We start from the raw sequence: 26938 nt of genomic DNA, 5'->3' as shown, positions 1-26938 counted from the left end.
ATTTAGAGCTTGCCTTGAACCACATTTTGGCTATGAACTACTGAGGCATGTTAGGAGGAGCTTCGGCTCTAGCTTCTCCATGTACGATAGCATGGAGCTCTTTTTATCTCTCTTCTTAAAATAACTAGAGGCCCATGAACACTACCGCAGAGAAGATTTTTAGAGACCAGTTTTTTTTTTAGAGGCGGACAAACTAACCGCCTCTAACAAATGGTCTCTGTTAATGGCCATTTACAAAGACGGACACTATTTTTGGCTTACCGAATCTGGCTCCTTCGTGCATAGCTAGGAGTCAGAGCCAGGTGAAATAGGTTCTAAACTTCGTCTTTTTTTGTTTGGAATTGTCACAGTTCCTAATTAACTACATGAAAGAGCTAGTGATAGTCAATTGTAAACAACCTGAGTGATTGTAGGGTCCAACTTTCAATCAAGCCAAACATCAACACTAGCTCATCAATAATCAAATAGTAATGTTTTCGAGAGGAAGGAAACTTTGGGTTATATAACTGAAAATTGGTGCCTGAGGTGGCAGACTTTTTTATGGGGTGACAAGAAGAGAACATTCTGATTTCCCCGTGGAGAGGACTTCGTGAAGGCGCATTCAATGAGTTCAAAGTTTTGGAAATTGGAGGTCTAAGCTAAATACCAAATTTATCAAGAGAGGACTGAGCGCGAGGAATGAATCTGGAAAGATTATGGAAGCGCAGCAGAACGAGTTTGTTCGATAGCTCCTGTTTAATCAATTTCTTAGATCCATTCAGTAGTTGATTCTTTCCTCTCTTTTTTCCCCTAACTGTCAGAAGATCGGCATACGCGTCCAGTCTGCTGACTCCGGTGTTCATCCTACAAACTTCGTCAAGAATAGCCTATGATCTAGGCGAGCGTGGCCGGCCTGCGCGCGACGCGCCTTGTGCTGGTGACCAGTTTGAACCACTGGCCCTCCGGGTCGCACGTCCCGTCCCCGTGCTGGCACGCGCACGGGTTCGTCACGATGCTCCTGCCGTCCGTGCCCACGTCCAGGCACAGCATGCCGCCGCCGCCCAGCCCAAGAGCAGCGGCGTCGACGGCGACGTGCATCGCGGAGTCTGTCGCCAGGCGCCACGTCGACAGGGGGTCGCCGCAGGCGTTGGTGCCGAGACGCGCGGGCTGCCCACGCCCCTCGGCCCGCAGGCACGGGAGCCCCGCTGCCGCGGCGTCCCTTAGAACGAGCGTCGACGACGGCGGCGCGTACGCCCACGCGTCCGTCTCGTTGCACGGGCCCAGCTCCAGCGTCGTCGTCGCTGTGGCCGCGTGCCGCACCGCGCAGAGCCCCGTGAGCGGGTGGAACAGCACGGTGTACGGCAGCGCCTCGCCGTAGCCAGGCCCTGGATGAACGCGCCCGCCAGTCAAAACCAACCACGCGTCAGTATGCAGCGATGCACGCACGCCATTGGAATCTGGAGCAGCGATCGACTAACCTTGGAGTGGCCGCTGCAACGCCTGGATCCTCGGGAGCACGGTCGCGTTGCGGGGCTTGCTCCAGGACCAGTCGAGGACGCCGTACACCTCGTCCATCCCGGCGACGCCCTGCCGCAGCGCGTAGCTGCCCTGCAGCGCCCAGTACGCCCAGTCCACGTCGTGCTCTGCGGCCACGGCGGCGGCGCACGGGAAGTACCGGTTGTCCTTGCGGTCGCCGCCGCGGGAGTCGGCGCCGAACTCGCTGAGGAAGAGAGGGAAGCCCCGGGCGAGCAGGAACGCGCCGCGGCGCGCGAAGTCACGCGCGGCGCGGCCGCACACCTCGTTGGCGCCCTCCGCCTCCCACGCGCGCGCGTCCGAGAAGCTGTACCAGTGCACCTCGAACGCCAGCTTGTTCTCCGCCGCGAAGCTGACGCCCACCTGCCTCGTGGCCAGGAAGGACAGGTCGTAGTCGTAGCTCAGGCCGCCCATGATCACCAGCGCCCGAGGGTTCGCCGCGTGAACCGCCTCCGCGCCCCTCTGCATGTACCTGCCCCGGCAGCAGTCCGGTGCAGTTTCAGATTTTTTTTTTTTTTAAAAAGCAAAATGTACGTACGTGCAAAATCTGCAATCGACTTCGATGGTGAACAACCAATAACTTACGTGTACCAATCTTCGGGGTTCTGCCTCGGGCCACGGAGCTCGTTCCGCAGGCTGATGCCGACGACGTTGGGCACGTCGGCGAAGATGGTGGCCATGCTGCCCAGCCCGTCCACCCACACGTTTGGGTCGAAGTCCCTGTCGCCGAAGAACCCATTGCCGTCGTCGTTGCTGCAGCACCACCCCGGCGTGCTCACGTGGTTGTCCAGGATCACCATGACGTTCTTCTCCCCCAGGGCGTTCACCACAGCCTGCATGGCATCGCATACGGCCGGCGGTGGCCAGAAGCTTGAAGGTTATTAAAACGATCGAACAGCACCAGCTCCTCTCAGGAAATCAGGAGATGGCTGCGGGCAGAGCTAGCGTGCGTGCGGGCATTGCCTTGAGCGAGTCGATGAGTGTGAGGTCGAGGAAGCCGGGGTTGTTGACCTCGACGCCGCCGACCGTCTCCGAGAGGCCGTGGGCCAGGAGGGACTGCCGCACGGTGAGCGCCGACAGCGAGGCGTTGGTCGCCAGCGCGATCGGGTACGTGAGGCGGACGCAGTTGAACCCCAAGGAGACGATCATCCCGGAGATGGCGCCTACGGGCTGCCTGCCGAGCCCCTCGGTCACCACGGGCTCCAGGTGCGACGGCCAGTTCACGCAGGCCAGCTTCACCCGGTGCCCCGCCGGGTCCACGATCCACCGCGACGACGTCGACAGCGTGACGGCCGCCGCGGGCTCGCGGTGGCTGGCGAGGACGACGACGAGCAGAAGGCACAGAGCGGCACGGATGGAGGACACCAGCCACATGGTGTGCGTGCGGGGGATTCTCTGTTGGCTACGGCGCGCGTCCAGGAGTGTGATGAGCGCGTGTTTATAATGTTTTAATGGCATCGATCGGTGCAGTGGCGTGCTCCTAATTCGCATCTGTACGCGGTAAAAATAAAACAAATATTTGGAGAAGTTGGTGATGAGTTGGAGTGGCCAACATAAAAATGTCGAATCACGACGACCTCGCCGGACTTACCAGCGACAGTTGTTAGCGTGTTAGGGGGCACCATGTTGGCTAACTGCGCGTGTTGATTAGAGCACGAGGTACCAAGGGGTGTTTGATCAGGAGGTATCACCGCATGGGATGTTCAGATACTAATAAAAAATTTATAGAATTCATCAGTACTCCACGAGATGAATTAGTTAAGCCTAATTAATCCATCGTTAGTACATGTTTACTGTAGCACCACATTGTCAAATCATGGGCTAATTAGGTTTAAAAGATTTGTCTCGTACATTAGTCGTAAACTGTATAATTAGTATCGTAATTAGTCTATATTTAATACTCCATGTGTCCAAACATCCTATAGGACAGCGACTAAAGTTTATGAGGAGGAACCAAACACCCCCTAAGATGCCAAAAAATTATGGTCTGGATTCATTAGTGCTAATATTCAACTAGCTAATAGCTAAATGTCTATTAACTGTTAGCTAGTTAATTATTAGTAGGAGATATCTAGATGAATCTAGAGGAATTTGTAAGAGCATAAACAGTGAATTCCGGCTGGTTTTCTTACCAGCCGAACGGGCTTATTGCTATTCTCTGGCCTCGGCTTCACACGGGATAGCTGCCCCTGCCCTGCTGCAGGTGGGTGTGTCTGCCAGGAATTTGCTCACCAATCACGACGGCAATAGGGACCCGGCGACCCGACACCCGACACTGCGGGTCTCTAAACGGAGAAAACCTTCACCCATGCGTCCCTCTCGCTCGCTCCACGGAGCCGAAGCTGGTGCTCGTCGCCCATGGAGTACTGGTCCATCCTCGCGCGCGGTGTGGCCGGGCTCGTGCTCGCCGCCGCCCAGCTGCTCGCGGTGGTCTGGGCGCGTCTGGCCCCGTGAGTCGTCGCCGGCGGCATCCCTGTCCGCGGTTGCCCCATGCGTCGCCGCTAGCGGCTCCCCTTGACGCGGGTGCCCTTCGTCGTCGCCAGCGCCGTCCTGGTGCCTCGTACGACCTAAAGATGGCAACAGGCCCCGATACCCCGACACCCAACGGGTATTTGATCCATTAGGGACCGGGGATGGGATCATATCTTTACTCGTGGGCATCTAAATGGACAAGAATCCGTCCTCAACGGGTATAGCGGGTACAGGAACGTTCCCTGTTTACACATCCCCGTACCCGTTGGGGAACCTGACTATTTGAGCTGTCATGCGAGTATTAGGCCCAAAGAAGCTCAACATAGATATTTTGGCCCAAATCTGAACATTCATATATAAATAGTTTGTGTGTTCTATGAACCCTAGTTTAATTTTTCCTCACCATCTCCACCAGCAGCACAAGCACGCCTGCCTCAAGCGCTCGTGCCCCTCGCTTCCTCAGTTCGGTCTCTCTGTCACCTTTGCTCGTCCTCCTCGCAACCTCGCTCTTTCTCCTCGGCATCTCCGAGACTCTGACACTTATACCCGGGTAAAGAAGAAAATGTCTCTGATTGCAAAGCTGCGACCCCAAGTGTCCTTGTTTATCGGATATGCAGTACCCGTCGGGTATCTGTTACCCGACCGATGCCCGACGGGTACGGGGATGAGCAAGAATCTATACGAGACAGTTAACGGGGACAGGGACAGGATGAATTCTCCGTAGCGGGGAAGAGAACGTTCCGGCGATACCCGACGGGTATATCCCCGTTGCCATCCTTAGTACGACCGCGTGAAACAGGGGACGAGAGGAAAGTTGAGACTGCACAGGTGAGAGGCCGAAGGTGGTCACCCACTCGCTCCGTCGGGCCCGCTCGCTCTGTTGGGCCAGTATGTGAAAAAATGATTCTCTACGTTACCTCCCTTAATTTTCGTGAAATTCCGCTTTTCCTTCCTGTACTTCAAAACCAGGTAAAACACCTTCCTTAACTTTTAAAATCGTTCATCTTACCTCCCTGACCCTGTTATAAGCAGTTTTGACGGTTTTGTCTTTTTCTTTTTTATTTATTTTAGCTAAATCTTTAAAAAATCATAGAAAATTTATAAAATGAAAAATCTAATTTTGTTGGACTCCACATAAGTAGATCTATATAGTGAACATATAATATGTTATGCTTTAGTATAAAGTTTTTGTTGTGGCTTTAGATCTATGTTTTCTGTAATTAATTAAAATAATTCATAGCTGCAGTTTATATGGTGCAATTGTGATGAAATTTTTATGATAGGCTAATTATTGTATGATTGAACTGTAGTAAAAATTTCATACTCATTGGATCATGTATAGCTTAGTTATAGATTTATTTATATTTAACAAGCATAAACCAAAATAAAATCTATAACTAAGTTATACATGATCCAATGAGTATAAAATTTTTAATACAGTTTAAGCATACAATAATTAGCCCACCATAAAAATTTCACCATAATTGAACCATCAAAACTACAGCTATGAATTATTCCATTTAATTACAGAAAGCATAGATCTAAAGCTACAATAAAAAACTTTGTATTAAAGCATACCATATTATATGTCCATTGTGTAGATCTACTCATGTAGAGTCCAACAAAATTGAACTTTCTATTTTATGATTTTCTGTGATTTACTATGATTTTTCAAAGATTTAGTCAAAATAAATAAAAAGAAAAAGATAAAACCGTCTTCAAAATCGCTTATAGCCGGACGAGGGAGGTAAGATGAACGGTTTTAAAAGTTGAGGAGGTGTTTTGTCCGATTTAGAGTTCAGGTAGGAAAAGCATATTTTTGCGAAAATTGAGAGAGGTAATGCGGACTTTTTTCTTCTTTTTCCCGTTTCACGGAGCCAGGAGAGAGAGAATGCATTTTGGCTCGTGAGAGCTAGGCTCGCGAGTGGGCCAAGTAAACCAAATAGGTGAGTTGCAGCCCGGGAGCATAGCCGGACCGTCAGGCCATGTTATCAAACACGCCCTTAGGTGTTTAAGCCAATCCCACACCCCATCTATCCATTTTCCTATTGATGTTAGGATTATGGATTTATGTAATGTCTTATCCATTGTCTACTGCTACTTAAGTACTACTTGAGGTAAGGATTATGGATTTATGGTATTGCACGACTGGTGTCTGGTCGTTGCTAAAATTTCATCTAAACTTTGTGTCGAGTTTATAAACCCGAGGTCCCTCGCGGACCGGCTTCCCAACAAAGGCTCGGTCTAAGCAGACAACGCGCAACTCATGGGTCAGCCCAAGTATCAAAACGACAGGCCAGAGGGACAATCCAATCTCCAATCGGAAGGCCTAGCCAAGGAGGAATGGCACCCGCTTCCGACTACGGCCCACCTCTCTGACCGGAGCACTCGCTTCGGTCTCTAGCCTGCCTCCGGACGGCCTCTCCAACCGGAAGGCCTGGCTAGACACCGCTTCCGACTCAGTCCTACCTCTTTGACCAGAGCGCTCGCTTTGGTCTCCAGCCCGCCTTCGGATGACCTCTCTGACCGGAAGGCCTGGCCAGACACCGCTTCTGACTCCGACCCACGTCTCTAACCGGGGATGCGCCGACTCATTGCTCTTCTCCAACTAGCGCAATCAGAGCCGACTGGGACCAATCGACCTAGGACGCCCGCTCGGTAAGGACTAGAAAATGAACGAAGAAAGTAAGGCAGGATGCACAAGTCAAACCAAAATACCGGGGACCGTGCCCTGTACACCTATAGAAACAGTACTCTGTGACCTCCCTGACACGACAGAATCCAAGCAGTATTATAGGCGCCGACATTTTCCTCTACAGTATTGCGGGCGCCATTAACTCCCATACGGTAAGGCTCCCCCCATATGCCTCTGGGCATTGACAGTGTTGTGGGCGCTGGCATTTACCATACCAGGCGAACATGGTAAAACCCCTTGCATGCCTCTAGGTATCAACAGCGTGGTAGGCGTCGACGTCTGCCATACCCGAAGAAGACAACACAACCTCCCACGTGCATCTGACATTCAACAGTATTGTGGACGTCTACCATCATCATGTACCCGCCGGCGTGGGCAACAAGGCTTAGTAGCATACATACTCTCTCACTCTCACTTGTAAGGCCATCCCCTTTATCTATAAAAGGGGATGCGCTCTCCTAATAGGGAGATTCATTAGAACGATCAAGTTCACTAGTACATAACAATAGAACCACCAGGTTCAAACCACGAGCACACGCTCGAACACTTAGCACATAGCGGAGCTCCCATCGCTCTCGGTCCCTCTAACCAGAGTCCAACCGGGCCACTTGTACCCCCCATCTTTCTCCTTCTCATTTATAACCCCACTGTAAACTTTGAGCACCTAGGCTCAGGGATAAAGTCACCGACTGACTCAAACTGGAAGTAGGGCACATTGCCTAAACCAGTATAAACCCTATGTCATTGAGTGCTAGGCCACCTCCGATCACAACGTACGATAAAACTACAAATATTTACGTGTTGCTCACTTTCTGCACTGACAGTTGGCGCCGTCCGTGGGGAAGACATTGTACGTTCAACACTTTTGGTCATCGGATGGCCCACTTTTCTGCCACCTTCGCCATGGCGGGCTCAAACGATACGACTCGCTTCGGCTCATTGGAGTTTCCCACACTCCCACCTGTTGGGATGTGGGTTCCACCCATCTCCAAGATGTCCCAGGCCTTCCTCTTTGGAAGCCTGGACTTTATCGCCGACCGGCTCGGCGTACTACACCTCCGCAAGGAGGCACTCGTTTTGGTGCCCGTCGAACGGGCACCCTTCATCGGCTCCGGGACGCACGACAACTTCAACGATGAGGCGCCTGCGTTTCATTCTGAGCAAACTCTCTGCTCAAACCCTGCTGTGAGTAATGTACATGCTATTATTTACTTGTTACTCTCTATCTTTCGCTGATTATCCAAAGGGACCCCGTTGTCCCTGCCATGACCGCCATGTGACCGGTTCCCCTACGGCCTCACGCCCCCCGTGGATGCATACACTCGAGAGCTCCAAAGGGTGTCGGCGCCGCCCCCTCTCATGTCTGAATTCCTAGGGATGGCGAGCTATGCTCCCACCTATTTCCTCAACCTCATGGATGACGATGTTGAGAGTGATGGCTCCAGCATCGGCGACGTGGCGCCTAGCCACCGTCTGTCCCGGGAGTGCGCTATGGCGGACGCTCCGGGACAGCCACTGGTGGTAACAGAGTCCTTGCAGACTCACACCCCTCCGGACCCTCGTGCGGAGACCCCCACGCACACACGGGAGCACGATGAGGAGCTACGACAACAGCGGCTGAACCAGCCGCCGACTGCGCAGCGCGCTCGGTGCACCACACTGTGCCCCATGCGCATAAATCGGCGAGCGACGCCCGGGGTCACGCCCGTCGGGTCTAGCACAACACCATGGATAGGGGGGAACGATCCCCTATAGTTTGCTCAAGCCAATCAGAACATCGCCGCTGCGGCAATGCTTCTGCGCGGTCTTCCCAAGCCGAATGACCCCTAGGAACAGGCGATCTACCAGAATCTTCGGGCACTAGTGGAGACCACCGCTGTTCAATAGGCGAAGAGCTCCGCATCGTGACACCGACTCATGGCCTCTCTCCCCACCTAGGGAGTGGGGACGCACCAGACGAGTCGCTCCACCCGCTCACCGCTACAGCCACTGAGCGTGGCATAGGAGGCCGCATCTATGCCTTGTCTTGACTTGGTGACCGCTCCACATCGACCGCCTGTACACGAGCGGCTCAGGCCAAACTGAGACGCTCGCAGCAGTAACCAGAGTCCTAGCCCGGATGGCCTAGGACAACGGGCCTTTGTCAGACGCATCCAGAGAGCGTCATTCCCGTAGCGCTCCAATGGAGGCCGAGGCAAAGATAAGGCCAAGCGCCAGGATTAGGATGAGGGCGCCTCCATGCAGAGGGGAAAAAGAACAGAAAAGATCATCGTCGACTGGCCAACTCCACGTTGGTCGCCATGGCTGATCACATGGGCAAGCAGCCCCAGCAGGACCTTTCGAGCCACTTCCATGAGCTCATGGAGAGCCTGTGCACCAACCACGTCTATCCTGTCAAACACCTCTACAAGGACTGCAAGCTCCTCAAGCGCCTTCTGCGACAGGCCGACGGGCCAAAGGAAGAAAAAGGCGAAGAAGCAGCGGCCAAGAAAGGAGGCATAGCGGGCAAGGATCTAGACGACTGAAGGTCGAGGTGATATGATCGGACGCCTACCGACCGAAGGACGACAACGACAACGTTCTCACCAGCGCTTGGAACAGCTATGTCATTTCTTCCTCTAAAATTGAGTCTTACCATTGTTTACTTAATGTTTGCTCCTATAAAAGTGCCCCGACCCGAACACTTTTGGCTCGGGTCGCTCGGGGGCTCCATGAGGGTGCACTACTACCTCTCTTTTCATTTACTATCATATGGTAAAACTTCTTCCTACCCAAACAAAAGGGTAGTTCGTTCCTTTAAATTGCCTTACGTAGCTTTGCTTTAAAATATTCTGACCGATCGCACCCCGCCTCTACCTACGGTTACGAGTAGTTGAGCCTCACGGGCCACGCCCAGGCTCCTAAGGTTGCAACCTACGGGATGAATGGGCAAGTACGAAAAAGAAAGAATAAAAAACAAAATTATGCTAAGGTAAAACTAAGGAACGAAAGGGACAAGCTTCCCCAAACGGAGTGACTCTATTACAAAAAACAAAACCGATTATAGTTATTGAGTACACAAGAATGTTTACACGGGGGCTCCCCCATGAACTTAAACTTTTTACATCAGCTAAACTATTTATACTTTACAAGCTATTAGGGCTGCCCGGCGCCATCTGTTGTCAGTGCGACCAGCGAAGGCATGGTCTACTCACTCCCCGGTTGGACAACATTTGGCTCGGTTGAAGGCGGGGCGATGTCCACTTCCGACCCAGGCTCCGTGCCATCCATAGGCTAGGCGACGTTCCCCTGACGCATGCTTCTAGCCATGTCCTCATGGCAGGCATCCATCACCCACTGCGCAGAGACTTACTCTGCCACCAACCTTGCGTGCGGCAGCAAGCTCTCCCCGAGCGATTGGATGTCCTCTGTGCTCAAGCCGTCGGCATACCTGCTACAGATAGTGGCGAAGTCCAGGTCCGGGTGCTACGTCGCATCGAAGTCAACACCCCTAACGCTCCGTAGAACAACCCGTGTGTGATGAGGGCCCGGATCTCATCTGGAACCTCCGCTAGCTAGATGGCAGGCGTGCTAGTACTTGGCGCCAATCCGAAGACCTCCGAGATGACAAGCTGGTCAAGTTCCCCCTCGAGAGCATGTCGCTCTTCAAGGGACTTGGCCAGCGCCTCCACATTTCGGCCAGAAGTCGCCTTGGTCATCTCCAGGTCCCGCTCCAATGATTCCACCTTTCCACCCAGCTCTAGAAGAAGGGCGACCAGCTCAGAAACAAGCTAAAGGAAGAAACCACCATGATGAAAAACCAAAAAGGCATGGACTGAGGCGGAAGTTCTCGAGGGCGGAGAATCCCTTCGCCTACCGGGCCACCTGCTCATGTAGCTGGGCGTTCGCCTCCTCCGTCCCCATCACCCGGCTTCGAAGCACGAGCACTTCCTGGACTGCCTTCGACTAAGCCTTTCACTCTGACTCTAGGGCCTTTCGCGTCGACTCCAAGGTGTTCCGCTCCAACTCCAGGATGTTTCGCTCTGACTCAAGGGTCTCTAGGGATTTTTGGAGCGTTGCCTCGGTGTCTGCCCGGGATTTCCGTAGCTTCTCCTAGTAGGCCTTTGCCACCTCAAGCCCCCGTTCGGCGGCGATTGCCCGCTCCGCCATGAGCTGCACTACCGCCCGCGCCTCTGTCGCCTCGGCTGCCTAGTCTTGGGACTCACAGCGAGCGGACTCTAGCTGATGCTCGAGCTTGGCCATCCGGGCATGCTCCATCCAGAGGAAACATGACTTGCGAGACGACCTCTCCTGCAGACCCTATGAAAACAGAAGCCAACATGCTGAGGCAACCAACAAGAGACTAAGAGGTCAAGGGCAAGCACGGGAAACTCACCTCCGTGGCAAGCTGTAGGTCAACCTTGACCAACTGCTGGATGGACTTAACTCACTCCTAGGCATCCTCAAGCTTCACCGACAGCTTGGCGAGATCGAACTCCATGGTGACTCCTCTCCCCCCAAGGATGTCCTAGAGCTGACACTCCTAGGAATCTCGAAGGATGAACCGAACCTTTGATGGGTCCTTAGGGTAGGGCCACTCCAAGTCACCCTCCTCTAGCCTGCCAGAGGGCCCAGCCTCTGACTGAACCTCCGCCAGCTCCTGCGCCGGTGCTGGTAGCTCCACCACGTCATCTGCTTCATCATCGAAAGGGATCTCCACCACCTCGGTTTCATGGGCCACCGACGGGCGTTCCGACTCTGTCCCGGCCGCGTCTCCCTCCAACACCTTTAGCTCCGACCACGAGGGTGAGCCATGTAGCCCTCCGCCCAGAAAGGTAGGGAGCTCGGTCTCCCTCTCCTCTTCCACCGTAGCCGGTGGAGGAGGGGACGCAAGGGACACCTCCGATGAAGCCTCCGCCATCACCATCGGGATCACCGCCACCACCATCGCTGTCGTTGCCACCGTACTAGCAATCGACCCAGGGAGCACCACCCCTAGAAGGGAACATGGTAAAACCCCTTGCATGCCTCCAGGTATTAACAGTGTGGTAGGCGCCGATGTCTGCCATACCTGAAGAAGACAACACAACCTCCCATGTGCATCTGATATTCAACAGTATTGTGGGTGCCTACCATCATCTTGTATCCATCGGCGTGGGCAACAAGGCTTAGTAGCATATATACTCTCTTCCTCTCACTTGTAAGGCCATCCCCTTCATCTATAAAAGGGGATGCGCTCTCTCCCAACAGGGAGATTCATTAGATCGATCAAGTTCACTAGTACACAATAGCAGAACCACCAGGTTCAAACCACGAGCACACGCTCGAACACTTTGCACATAGCGGAGCTCCCGTCGCTCTTGATCCCTCTAACCAGAGTCCGACCGGACCTCTTGTACCCTCCATCTTTCTAATTCTCGTTTGTAACCCCACTGCAAACTTCGAGCACCGAGGCTCAGGAATAAAGTCACCGACTGACTCAAACTGAACGTAGGGCACATTGCCTGAACTAGTATAAAATCCTATGTCATTGAGTGCTAGGCCACCTCCGATCACAACGTACAACAAAACTACAAATATTTACGTGTTGGTCACTTTCTGCACCGACACTTTGTGTGTTCTTTTTTATTGTCATGTGCGCTGCTATTGCAACTAAGATTGTTTAAATTGTTGTTGGGTATATAGGAGACCCGACGGGTGGGGTTTACCCAGCTAGGTGTGGGTCTGGGGAATTTTCTTATCCACAACGGGTATGAGGATTTTGATGGGGCTATATTTTGCTGGTGGTGATACCAATTGATGAGAATATCACTTCTTCATCACACATAAGCCAAGGAGAGGAGGACCAGCATGGGCGTCCAATTCATCTTTCTCATGCTGGAGGCCCAGTCCAACTGAAATTGGAGCCTATCTCGGGTTACAGGACCAGTCTGCCTTAAACTGGTCACCCAGGACGCATCCGAACTCCGTTTTCGACGATCTACATATGGTTGGAAAGCTAATTTAATAAGGAAACCAATGCAAGTAGTCTCACATCAAAAGCCTTTCATAATCAATGGGAATCATCGAAACAAGTTAGCGTCTAGAATCTGTCAGGGTGCTGCGACACCGTCTTTTGGTCCGTTGGACCATGTATCGTGTTTGGGCCCATTAGGGGGCACATCCAGGGAGTGACACCCAAGACTCTATAAATAGCAGTCATCGCTCTCCTTAGGGTTTGGGTTTTGTTTAGTTCTTGATTTTCTCGTGAAATAGGCATTGTTTTGCTGCAACTGTGCCGCCAAGGCTGCTTGCTGTGAACCAGGGCCCTAGTTCTTGATCTTGTTCGCCTATGGTAATTAGTCCTTTCGAATAAAGACTTGAACTCCTTCTTGTTATCATAAGCCTCATATTTATTTGCAATTTCAGATTGTGAGCATCCCGTTCTTGCTTGTGTTCTCGATTCACTTGCAGGAAAGCCTTCTCGGCGAGGTCAATCGCATTCGCATGGTTGATAAGCAATAGAGCAGTGGTGTAACGGTTGCGGTGGTCCGAATCAGTCTTGGTTTGAAGCCTAGATCATGAACGTCGAGTCTCCACCAGTCGACGCTATCATACCTTTCGAAAGATCGGGCCTAGTCTACATCAAGTGGTATCAGAGACCTTGTTGCCCGTTAGGTAAAACTTTATTTTTCTCTTTATATTGTTACTATTTTTGCATTACCTATAGTCCACAAAAAGCCAAAAAAATATACACCACCACATATTTCCTGTCCTATAGCCTCGTTGTGCCATACAATTTCATCTCTGTGTCGCGTGGTTGAGTTTGTGTCCTAGGTCAAGCTCTGGTCGCTGGTTTTAGATCATTTTTAGTCCAGTTTGTGTTTTTCTATTTGTTTTTCGTCATAATCCGTGAACACCTTCAAGTCTTGTTGTGTTTCCTTTATATCCATCAAACCCTAGTCCACACCATCTAATTTGTTATACTTGTCTTCACTGTTTCCATCAAATCCTTGTTGATGTGATGAATTTTGTGCGCATTGTTCCTGTTTTATCCTCTAATTCGGAGTCAGTTCGTAAAACTGGTCTAGTTTTCACATATGAACTCGGATTTCGATGTTCCATATATCAAAATTGATCAAAAAAATTCAGATCTGTCCATCCCCGGTCTTGTTGGGGTCGGAAATTTTTATTTTGGTCAAAAACTGGTCACAAGATCCTCTTTTCGTGGTCACAAGCATTTTATCGATTTTGAGCACGTCTTCTGAAATTTCCACAGGCCACATCTTTCACTTGTTTAAGCTAATATTTTCTGTGGTTACTTATTTTGTGCTCCTAAGTGAAGAAAAAATATCAAAAAATAAAAATAAAAAGTCAAAGAATCCCAAAAAAACAACGACGGCCCAAAAATAGAGAAAAAAGAGAGGGACAAAAGTGGAACAATATCTAGAGGAGCACATAGAGAGCGCCATTTGAGCTGTGTTTACGCGTGCTAATTTCTGCCTTGTTCCTAATCATATTCCTGCTGTTCACATCACTTAATACATCTGGTACTTGGAACATGAGTAGGCCAGCAACTAAGACAAGTACTTGGGATACTTATTTAGCTTTGCTATTCAGTTGTGAATTTTGCTATTCCTTGCTACTATATTATGCCTGTCCAAGCTCCACTTTCTTCTAACCAAGTATAGGTTCTCCTTACAACTGTTACACTCAAGCTACAACGGTATCACAGTCACCGACCGATTGCACCGCCTATTGCTTTGGTAAGAACACTTGTAAGACCATGGTAAGACGCTTGAGAGTTAAGTGCCTTGTTTTTCTTTGTCCACAACCTAAGCAGTTGGTAGGGATAATACTATTTATGTTGTCTTCTTCTTTCTACTAACCATGTTAGGAAAAGCGGAAGGCAGTGGCAAAGGAAATGGGGACACACCTACAGATTTCAATGACTGTGTTTCTAAGAATAAGCTTCATGCTGTTCTTGATGACAAGTTCAATGAGATCCTTCAACAAATCACCAACTTGGCCAAGAGGATTGAAGATGTTAAACAATGACATCTTGAACCACGTGCTGAAGATGATGATGGCGACGCGGAGGCTAAAGCCAAAGCTCAACGACGTGCTGAGGATGCACATAATCGTAATCGGTTGAACTTTAACCGACGCGGTATGGGAGTTAATAACCAAGGTAATAATGATCTTTCTCTAAAACCAAGTTTAAGATACCTCCTTTTTCTGGTTCTGCTGATCCTAAAGCATATTTAGACTGTAGATAAAAAATTTAGCTCCCATCAAGTCCCTAAAGAATATAGAGTTAGACTTGCTACTAGTGAGTTTACTAGTTTTGCTCTTTTCTGGTGGAATGATATTTGCAATAATGTTAATGCTAATGCTAATGCTCAAATACCTCAACCTAGACTGTACTTAAACGACGAATAAAATCAAGATTTATTCCCCCATCCTATCAGCGTGATATGCGATTAAAACTGCAATGTTTAAATCAAGGTACTAAGACTGTTGAGAAATATTATCAGGAGCTTTTAATTGGTCTAGCATGTAGTACCATACAAGAGGATGAAATGGATAAGTGTTCTAGATTTTTTGGAGGTTTGCGTCGTGAAATACAAGATGTTCTTAACTATAAATAATGGACTAGATTTTCCTAGTTATATCATTATGCTGTTAAAGCTGAAAGGGAAGTACAGGGACGACAACCTAGGCGTTCCACGACTCCGTCCACTCCTTTACGTCCAACCGAGGTGAGTAAATTTTCTGATGTGCAGACACCACCAGCGCTTGTAAAGAAGAGTTCTTCTATCACACCTTCTTCCAGTGGATCTGCTACACCTTCCTCTAGCAGCTCTTCTAAAATTGTTTGCCACCGCTGCAAGGGCATGGGACATATTGCTAAAGAATGCCCTAGCAAACACGCATATATTGCTACTAATGATAGTGGGTATGCTAGTGCTAGTGATGAAGAGAATGAATTTACACTTGCAACTGATCTTTATGCAGATAAATTTACGGATAGTGCTGAAGATCCTGATGAGGCAATTGATAGTGTGACATGCACTGCAAACTACAAATCCATCCTTGTTCAGCATGTTTTGAGTACACAAGTTGAGCCAGTAGATAAGCTACAACGCCACAATTTATTTTAAATGTTCCTCATTGTCAATAATTTTTGTGTTCGTGCTATAATTGATGGAGGGAGGAGTAATAACTTGGTAAGTTCTGAGCTTGTCAAGACCCTTGGTTTATCTACACGTGCTCTTCCACATTCATACCATGTTCAGTGGTTCAACAATAGTGGTAAGGCAAAGGTAACACAATCTGCTCGTGTGTATTTTTCTATCGGATCATACCATGATTATGCTAATTTTGATGTCGTGCCTATGCAAGCTTGTTCACTTTTGTTAGGCTGCCCTTGGCAATATGATAATAATGTTCTACATCATGGTAGGCAAAATAGATATACTTTTATATTTAAGGGAAAGACCATTGCTTTACTTCCTTTAACTCCTGCTAAAATTATGCAATATGAAAAGGAACTTGCTGAAAAGAAAAAGAAAGGTCATGATAAAGACTTTAGCAAACCAACAAATGAACCATCAAGTAACATGAAAGAAGTTTTATTTGCTCTTAAATCTGTTCTTGCTGATCATGATGAACCTTGTTATGCTTTAACTTGTACATCGCCTATATGTTCACTTGGTCCTGCTTCTAGTGTTATGCCTCTTGTTGGTACTAACCTTTTGCAGGAGGAGGATGAATTCCCAGCAGGGAAGCCACCATGGTAGCCGCCTTTGTGAAGGATTGTGCGCCAAGATGAACTCCTTCTTCCGGAGCCATCATTGCTGTCATCCAATGGAGGAGACGATCTACTTTAGTCGAGGACGACTTCAATTCAAGAAAGGGAGAATGATGATGACATCACTTCTTCATCACATACAAGCCAAGGAGAGGAGGAGGACCAGCATGGGCGTCCAATTCATCTTTCTCATGGTGGAGGCCCAGTCCAACTAAAGTTGGAGCCTATCTCGGGTTCCAGGACCAGTCTGCCTTAAACTGGTCACCCAGGACGCATCCGGACTCCGTTTTCGACGATCTACATATGGTTGGAAAGCTAATTTAATAAGAAAGCCAATGCAAGTAGTCTCACTTCAAAAGCCTTTTGGAATCAATAGGAATCATCAAAACAAGTCAGTGTCCAGAATCTACCAGGGTGCTGCGACACCGTCTTTTTGTCCGTCGGACCATGTATCGTGTTTGGGCCCATTAGGGGGCATGTCTAGGGGGGTGACACCCAAGACTCTATAAATAGCAGTTGGCACTCTCCTTAGGGTTTGGGTTTTGTTTAGTTCTTGATTTCCTCGTAAAACAGACATCGTTTTGCTGTAACTATGCCGCCAAGGCTGCTTGCTGTGAACCAGGGTCTCAGTTCTTGATCTTGTTCGCCTATGGCGATTAGTCCTTTCGAATAAAGACTTGAACTCCTTCTTGTTATCTTAAGACTCATATTTATTTACAATTTCATATTGCGATCATCCCATTCTTGCTTATGTTCTCGATTCGCTTGTAGGAAAGCCTTCTCGGTGAGGTCAATCGCGTTCGCGTGGTTGATAACCAATGGAGTAGTGGTGTAACGGTTGCGGCGGTCTGAATCAGTCTTGGTTTGAAGCCTAGATCATGAATGTCGAGTCTCCACCAGTCGACGCTATCATACCTGTCAGAAGATCGGGCCTAGTCTACATCACCAATACCCGATGGGAATTTACCTATTGCCATTTTTAATCATGGGACTTCACTACTACCTCTTCCATTCGTGAATAGCAGGCAGGGTTTTCAATATCACCGAAATTTCACCGAAAAATCCAAAATCTCGCTGTTTTCGACGGGTGTTGGAAAATAACTTTATCTGCCAAATATTTCAGCTAAATTTGGAATCCTGCCCAATTCTCGTGCCAAAAAGGCCCAATTCCCACCGCCAGGATGGCCAGCCCAACAAATAACCCCACCCAAGCAAATTGGCCAGCACCGCACCGTAGGCCCGGTGGGCCAGCTCCCCAGCTTAGGTCTAGACAAAATACTCATGGCACGTTAACTTGCTCGACTCGAGTCTAGCTCGGCTCGGCTCAGCTCGTTTTAATTTTTTCACGAACTGAGCTGAAGTCTAGCTCGCTGTTTGAACGAGCCAGCTCGTGAGCTGCTCATGAGATCAAACGAACTGAGGCCTATCAGTCTACGACCATAAATCCAGAAGATGATGATGCTGACCTAGAAGTGTACACTTATTCTATTTATATGTAATCTTTATTTTTAGCTATTTCATATGAATTTTGATTTTATAATTGTTGTGGTATTTAAATGTTGATTTATGGATTGTTTTTCTGGGAGAAGATGATGATGCTGACATTGAATTTGTGGACTTTTCTAAGTCCGTGGTGGCAAGCAACTAGTAAGTATGCTAGAACTGCATGGATCATGGATGGACCAGCTACGTTGAATGGTTGATACTTTTGATGAACCTGATATGTATTAATCATATATGATTGCATAATGATATACGTCACCTTCTGAAATTATTATGGCATGAATATTATAAACATGTTTGTCCTATTTTTTTAGTAGCTCGTGAGCTAAACAAGCCCACTCAAACTCGCTAACGAGCCGAGCTGAGCTGTCATCTAGCTTATAATATTAACGAGCCGAGCTGAGCTAGCTCGTTAGCCTAACGAGCCAGCTCAAACTGGACCGAGCCAAGCGAACTAACTCGATATCCAGCCCTGCCCCAGCTCCGCCCGCCGCCAGCGACACCGGCACACCACTCGTCCGGGCCACCCGCTGCCACTACCCCACTCCGCTACCGCGCCATCCCTCACCGTCCAGCGATGGCTCGAGCAGCTAGCTGGTCGAAGAACCTCCCCAACCCACGCGGTGGACGTCGGGGACGAGGCAGCCTCTAGCTCCGCCTGCGCGGGCTCTAAGCTCTCCGTGCCTTGCCTCACGCTCTCCTCGCAAGCCACTTCTAATCCTTGCCCTTCACCTCCCATGAGTAGTTTCAGTGTCTCATGCATCTTCTCCCCCCCAAATGACATTACGAAACAGGAAGTGAGTACTCTTTGATAGCATCCGTAATGGTGAATTCAGCCAATGTTGTTTTTTTAAACGAATCAGGTTGGAGAGCTACCGACTATATTAAAAAGAAGATCAACCAAGATTCGGCAACAACAAACAACAGCAACACGTCAACGTGAAAAAACTAGAAAAAAGAACAATTTAGGCCGGTTGGATTAGGATAAACACGTGCCGAACGCAAACTGAAAGAGAAAAACAACTCTAGACGGTTGGACTAGGACATCGACACGACCCCAACAAAGTCAAAACTCAAGGAAGCTGCACACCACACCACCTGCCGACCACCATTCCCCGGTCAACAAAGGTGTCAAGACAAAACACCGTCGTCACTGCTCGCGTCGTTGTTGCTGACGAAGTCTCACACCGAGATACCTTGCTGTGAAGCTAGAGCTGGATATCGAGCCAGCTCAGCTCGGCTCGGTCCAGCTCGAGCTGGCTCGTTAGGCTAACAAGCCAGCTCAGCTCGGGTCATTAATGTTACGAGCTAGAGGGGTAGCTTAACTCAGCTCGTTAGCGAGCTCTGAAAGCTCTAGTTTGGTTTTGGTTAATTGATGAAACCCTAAGTGCTAACCTAGTTTATCAAAGTAATTATGAGATAGGTAGCACTACTCCAAGTGATGAAGCAATGGCGAAGATCATGACGATGGTGATGGCATGGTGATGATCAAATGCTTAAACTTGAAAAAGAAGAAAGAGAAAAATAAAAGGCTCAAGGCAAAGGTATAAATAGAAGAAGCCATTTTGTTTTCGTGATCAAGACACTTAGCGAGTGTGATCACATTTAGGTTAGATAGCCATTCTATTAAGAGGGTGAAACTCGTATTGAAATACAGTTATCAAAGTGCCACTAGATGCTCTAACTCATTGCATATGCATTTAGGATCTAGTGGAGTGCTAACACCCTTGAAAGTATTTGTGAAAATATGCTAAAACATGTGCACAAGGTGATACACTTGGTGGTTGGCACATTTGAGCAAGGGTTAGAAACTTCACCGGTGGAGTGTCCGCCCATAGAGTGCGGACAGTCCGCTGGTGCCATCGGCGCCCTACACAGAAAAGATAGGGGTTCATAGAGTGACCGAACGCTGGTGGTGTAGTGACCGGATGCTGGGTTCAGAGTCCGATTAGTGACAGCAGTAAGCACACGGTCTCGGTCTTGTGACAGGACGCTGGTGTGTAAACTGACCGGACGCTGGCAGGGTGCCTCCGGTCAGTGCTGACGTACGCTGATGTGAGGTGCACAGATGAAACATTGAGTGACCAGACGCTAGGTGTGTTCGGTCGAGCATGATTGGACACGTCCGGTTATGAAATTTCACGTTTGGAACCTTACTGGAAATGACCGGACGCTGGAGTCCTGCGTCCGGTCACTTTCTAACTGATGCGTCCGGTCATCACTTGACCGTTGAGATCGGGCGATCAGCGTTTGAAGCCAATGACACATGGCAAGCATCGAGCGACCAGACGCTGGGGTCCTGCATCCGGTCGATCTGACCGGAGCGTCCGGTCACCCCGTGTTGTGTCCAGTGAAGGGGTACAACGGCTCTATTTCATGGGGGCTTCTATTTAAGCCCCATGGCTAGCTCAAGCTCACTCTCTTGGCCATTTGCATTGACATAGCAACCTTGTGAGCTTAGCTAAAGCCCTCCCACTCATCTCCATTGATTCATCATCTTTGTGAGATTGAGAGAGAATCCAACCACATTGCTTGAGTGATTGCATCTAGTGACACTTGGCATTCGTGTTTCGCTGCGGGATTCACTTGTTACTCTTGGTGTTCACCGCCACCTAGACGCCTTGCAGCAGCGAGGGTCATTGAGCGGAGGTTGGTGATTGTCTCCGGCTCTAATCGTGGTGATTGTGAGGGGTCTTGTGCCTTCCTCGGCAGAGAGCCGAAAGGTAACTCTAGTGGATTGCTCGTGTCATTGAGTTACCTCACTTGTGGGTTGGTTCTTGCGGTGTCCAATTGTGTGGACAAGTTTTGTGCAACACCACTTAGCCGCTGAACCACCAAGTGTTGGTCGACACAACGGGGACTAGCGTGCCGGCAAGCACGTGAACCTCAGGAGAAAAATTGGTTATCTCTTGCCCTTTGGTATTCTTCTGGTGATTGATTTAGTATTCATCTTGTGATTAGTTCACTCCTCTACATGGTGGTATAATCACCCTACTCACTCATCTATATTCTTGCAAACTAGTTATGGCAAGCTCTTTAGAGTAATTAGAATTGAGAGCTTGCTTTGTTATTTTAAATTCATCTAGTGGAGCTCTTTAGAGTAGCAAGATTGAGAGCTCTTAGTGAGTAGTAACATTGCAAGTTGTGTGCCTAGTAATCATTGCAACTAGAATTGTTGGATAGATGGCTTGCAACCCTTGTTGAGCTAGAGCAAGTTTATATTTCGCTTGTCATACTGATCAAATTGCTCTAGTTGATTTGTAGATTTTTAAATAAGCTATTCACCCCCCTCTAGCCATATTAGGACCTTTCAAGTGGTATCGGAGCTGTGGTCACCGTTTGATTGAAGGCTTAACAACCTCGGTGTCAAATTATGGCTCAAGTTGTGTTCAACCATGTGGGGGGCAAATCACCGTTCTTTGATGGCACATGCTATGATTATTGAAAGAGAAAGATGAGGATGTATCTTGGTTCAATCAATGATCAAGTATGGGAGGTGATCGAGAATGACTATGCTATCATTGATCCCAATGACCCCACCAACCAAGACAAGACCAACAAGCAATGCAATACAATGGCTCTCAACACCATATACAATGCCATTGATTCCAAGGTGTTTGAGCAAATCAAGGATTGTGAAAAAGCAAATGAGGTGTGGAGGAGATTGGAGGAAACATATGAGGGCACACCGACAGTGAAGAGTGCTAAGTTGTACATTCTCAAGGATAAGTTGACAAGCTTCAAGATGAAGGAAGATGAGAGCATTTTGGAAATGTTCCATCAGTTGCAAGTGATTGTAAATGATTTGAAGGCCTTGGGAGAGAAGATCAAGGATGATGATGTCTCTCATCGGTTCTTGATGTGCTTACCTCCAAGATTTGAGATGTTGAGATTGCTTATCATAAGAGGAGGATTGAAGGAGATTACCCCTAACCAAGTACTAGGTGATGTCATGACCTAAGAGATATACCGTGTGGAAAGGGAGGGGGATGACAAGGATGACAAGAAGGAAGAAGAAGACAAGAAGAAGAAGAGTATAACATTCAACGCTAGCTCATCATCATCCAAGAACAAGGGCAAGTACAAGAAAGAATCAAGTGATGATGATGATCTTAGTGATATTGATGATGAAGCTATGGCCCTCTTTGTATGCAAGATGGGAAAATTCATGAAGAAGAAGGGCTATGGTGCAAGAAAGAGAAGAGATCACACCAAAAGCAAAGAATATGTGAGAAGATGCTACAATTGCAAGAGTCATTCTCGGTCGAAGAGGAAGCCAAGAAGGAGCAAGTGATTGTATCATGTGATGTGGGACTAACATGCAATCTTATTGATGAATCTTTTTATAAGCCCAATATAGTTGCTCCCACTAACACTTCTTGTAGCACTACTACTTCTACTTCACCTTTGAGTGATGGTCTCACTTGTGATGCCTCATTAGTGGTGGAAAATGAGACCCTCAAGAAGGAGGTGAATGAGCTCACTCGTGCCTTAGGCAATGCCTATGGTGGAGATGCCCGCTTGCTAAAGTGCTTGGGTAGCCAAAGGTTTTCTCTCAACAAAGAGGGATTAAGCTATAACCCCAAGAAAGGCAAGACGGCCTTTGTCACTCCCAAAGTTAACTTTGTGAAGGGCAATGGTCGGTTTTGCAATAGATGCAAGCAAGTTGGGCATATAGAGCAATATTACAAGATTAACAAGAACAAGCTACCTATTGTATCCTCAATTAAATTTGATTCTTATTACATGCTTGTTAAGGGTGCCAATGGTGTGAAGGCTAAGTTCATTGGTACACCAGTTGTGGGCCCAAAGAAGAAGGCTATTTGGGTACCAAAGACTTTGGTAACTAACCTTAAAGGATCCAAGCAAGTTTGGGTACCTAAAAAGAATTGATCTTCTTTTGTAGGTCAACTGCAAAGCCGGAGGAAGGCATTAGATGCTTTATAATGGGTGCACACAACACATGACCGGTGATCCTAGAATGTTCAATTCAATCAATGAAAACAAGAGCAATGGGATTGATAGTATCACATTTGGTGACAATAGCAAAGGAAAGGTCAAAGGGCTTGGTAAGATTGCAATATCCAATGACTTGAGCATTTCCAATGTGCTACTAGTAGAAAGCTTGAACTTCAACCTTTTGTCGGTAGCTCAATTGTGTGATCTTGGTTTCAAGTGAATATTTAGTGTGGATGATGTAGAGATTATAAGTGTAGATGGCTCTAACTTGATATTCAAAGGATTTAGATATGAAAATCTATACTTGGTTGATTTCAATGCTAGAGAAGCTCAATTGACAACATGTTTGATCACTAAGTCTAGCATGAGTTGGTTATGGCATAGAAGGCTTGGTCATGTTGGAATGAAATAATTGAACAAGTTGATTAAGCATGACTTAGTTAGAGGCTTGAAAGATGTTACATTTGAGAAGGATAAGCTATGTAGTGCATGTCAAGCCGAAAAACAAGTTGGTAACACACATCCTAGGAAGAGCATGATGAGCACATCTAAGGCATTTGAGTTTGATGCACATGGACTTGTTTGGACCAACCGCATACACAAGCATTGGCGGAAACAAATATGGATTTGTGATTGTGGATGATTTCACTAGATACACATGGGTATTCTTTCTTGTTGACAAGAGTGATGCGTTTGCAACATTCAAATCATTTGTCAAGGGCATTCAAAATGAGTTTGAAACAATCATCAAGAAAGTTAGAAGTGACAATGGTAGTGAATTCAAGAACACTAGAATTGATGAGTTGTGTGATAAATTTGGAATTAGACATCAATTCTTGGCCAAGTACACTCCTCAATCAAATGGCTTAGTTAAAAGGAAGAATAGAACTTTGATTGACATGGCAAGATCAATGTTGAGTGAGTACAATGTGAGTCATTCATTTTGGGCCAAAGCAATCAACATGACTTTCTATTATAGCAACCGACTCTATTGTCACCCCATGATGGAGAAGACACCTTATGAGCTTTTGAATGGAAGAAAGCCCAACATAGCATACTTTCGGGTTTTTGGTTGTAAATGCTACATATTGAAGAAAGGCACTAGATTGAGCAAGTTTGAAAAGAAATGTGATGAAGGTTTCTTGCTTGGTTACTCCACTACTAGCAAGGCTTATAGAGTTTGGAATTTGGCTAGTGGTACTCTTGAGGAGGTTCAAGATGTGGAGTTTGATGAAACAATGGTTCCCAAGAGGAAGATGAGAATCTAGATGATGTAAGAGGGACTCAATTGGTCAATGCAATAAAGAACATGGACATTGGTGATATAAGGCCTAGAGAGGTGATTGATGTTTAAGATGACAAGAATCAAGTGCTCTTTAACTCAAATGTGCAAGCTAGTGGTTCTCATGATCAAGTTCAAGCAAGAACTAGTGATGACAAAGTGTAAGATCAACAACAAGTGGCTAGTTCATCATCTCAACCAAGTGATCTATCAAATGCAAGCAATCAAGTGCAAGTGCTTCAACTAACCAATGTTGCAAGAGATCATCCCTTGGACACTATCATTGGTGATATTTCAAGAGGTATACAAACTAGATCAAGATTGGCTTTATTTTGTGAGCATTTCTCATTTGTGTCATCCATTGAACCTAAGAAGATAGATGAAGCTTTGAAGGATGTTGATTGGGTCAATGCTAAGCATGAAGAGCTAAACAACTTTACAAGAAACCAAGTATGGGAGTTAGTTGAGAGGCCTAAGGATCATAATATGATTGGAACCAAGTGGGTCTTTTGGAACAAGCAAGATCAAGATGGGATAGTAATAAGGAACAAAGCAAGATTAGTGGCTCAAGGTTACACTCAAGTTGAAGGTCTTGACTTTGGAGAAACATATGCCCCAGTTGCAAGATTGGAAGCAATTAGGATCTTGTTAGCCTATGCTTATGCCCACAACATCAAGTTGTACCAAATGGATATGAAGAGTGCATTTCTCAATGGGTACATCAATGAGCTTGTGTATGTCGAGCAACCTCTCAGTTTTGAAGATGAAAAGAAACTCAACCATGTTTACAAGTTGAGAAAAGCTTTGTATGGATTAAAACAAGCACCTAGAGCATGACATGAGAGATTGAGAGATTTCCTACTCTCTAAGGGATTCAAGATGGGAAAGGTTGACACCACTCTCTTCACTAAGAAGCTTGGAAATGACTTGTTTATAATGTAAATCTATGTTGATGATATCATATTTGGGTCAATAAATCAAGATTTTTGTGAGTTTGGCAAGATGATGGCAAGTGAGTTTGAGATGTCTATGATTGGAGAGCTTAGTTACTTCCTTGGTCTTCAAATCAAGCAAATGAAGAATGGCACATTTGTGAGTCAAGGCAAGTACATCAAGGACATGCTCAAGAAGTTTGGAATGGATGGTGCTAAAGCTATTAGTACACCAATGGGAACAAGTGGAAGCTTGGATAGTGATGCTAATGGCAACATGGTGGATCAAAAGATGTATCGGTCTATGATTGGAAGCCTACTCTATGTGACCGCATCAAGGCCGGATGTGATGTTTATTGTATATATGTGTGCTAGATTTCAAGCCTCACCAAGAGAAAGTCATTTGAAGGCAACAAAGAGAATATTGAGGTACTTGAAGCATACACAAAATATTGGATTATGGTATCCCAAAGGAGCAAGATTCGAGTTGATTGGATATTCGAACTCCGATTATGCGGGATGCAAAGTTGAGAGAAAGAGCACATCAGTCACATGTCAACTATTGGGAAGATCACTTGTGTCTTGGTCATCAAAGAAACAAAATAGTGTAGCACTTTCAACCACCGAAGCGGAGTACATTTCGGCCGGTAGTTGTTGTGCTCAATTACTTTGGATGCAGGCTACTTTGAGTGATTTTAGAATCAAATTCAAGCAAGTGTCATTGCTATGTGACAATGAGAGTGTTGTAAAGCTCATCAACAACCTGGTTCAACATTCAAGAATAAAGCATATTGATGTCCGCCATTATTTCATAAGAGATCACCAATAAAAAGAGGACATTTGCATTGAGAGTGTGGGCACCGAAGATCAACTTGTCAATATTTTCACCAAGCCACTTGATGAGAAGAGGTTTTGCAAGCTAAGGAATGAATTGAACATACTTGATTTCTCAAATATGTGTTGATGCACCCCCCCATTATATGACATGCCTCTCCTTCGAGCAAAGCAAGGTAAAGTTGATTGACATGTCATCCATCCATTGCTAAGGACTTGTTTAGTGCATCTAGTCATTCCTATCATGTCCTAGGCTCATTCATTAAAATTAAATGAATTTGATGCTTGTGTGGTACCACTATTGCTTGTATGTTTGAAATGATCTAGTGGTAACATATGACATGTTTGTGGGCTTGTAAACCTAGTATTTGATCTAGAAAATAAGCTATAAGTGTTTAACTCAACATGGTACAAGATAACCCTTATTTAGAGGTGTGAAGAAGCTTGTCCTTGGATCAAAATGAGTTAAATATCTTTTGCAAGTGATCTAGATTGAACCAAATTAGGAAAATGATCCTCATTTCACATGGTTTCACCTCAACCTATCTATAATTTGAGCTCACCTTTTGTGCTAATTGTTGACAAAGGGGGAGAGAAATTCACAAAGATAGTAAGATAGAAGAAGCAAACAAATGAAATAACATTGTAAGGGGATCAATAAAAAATGCACACAAGTAGGGGGAGCAAGCTCATAAACTTGTATGTTGTATTTGAATGTGCATTTCATATATTTGCTTGCATGGCACAAGTTTTAAATTTCAATATCCATACTTGTGTGGTGTATGCTGGTTATAGGCTTGAATGGTGAAATGAAAAACTAGCATGCATAGGCTAAAGTAACTAGACTTTTGTTCATTTTATGGAAACTAGACCCTTGCTTATAATGTTGATCTCATAGGGTATTCTAGTTTTTGTGTATGTATAGTTACTAATGGTGCTAAGGATGGTATATTGGTGCACTCCGATTGGTATCACGC

At 47.0% G+C, this 26938-nt stretch overlaps 1 protein-coding gene across 1 annotated transcript; it reads right to left on the bottom strand.

Moving 5' to 3' along the window:
* Window positions 1-873: 873 nt before the first annotated feature.
* Window positions 874-4173, bottom strand: LOC136465817 (glycosyl hydrolase 5 family protein-like). Its single transcript, XM_066464406.1, has 5 exons — window positions 3880-4173; window positions 2476-3003; window positions 2098-2345; window positions 1458-1984; window positions 874-1364 (listed from the first exon to the last, which is right to left on the bottom strand). The coding sequence occupies exons 1-5, from the start codon at window positions 4171-4173 to the stop codon at window positions 874-876; spliced, it is 2088 nt and encodes a 695-aa protein (XP_066320503.1).
* Window positions 4174-26938: the final 22765 nt, after the last annotated feature.

This window comes from Miscanthus floridulus, chromosome 7 (genome assembly GCF_019320115.1).
Source record: "Miscanthus floridulus cultivar M001 chromosome 7, ASM1932011v1, whole genome shotgun sequence".
NCBI lineage: Eukaryota > Viridiplantae > Streptophyta > Magnoliopsida > Poales > Poaceae > Miscanthus > Miscanthus floridulus.
This window is presented reverse-complemented; position numbering and strand designations above follow the sequence as displayed.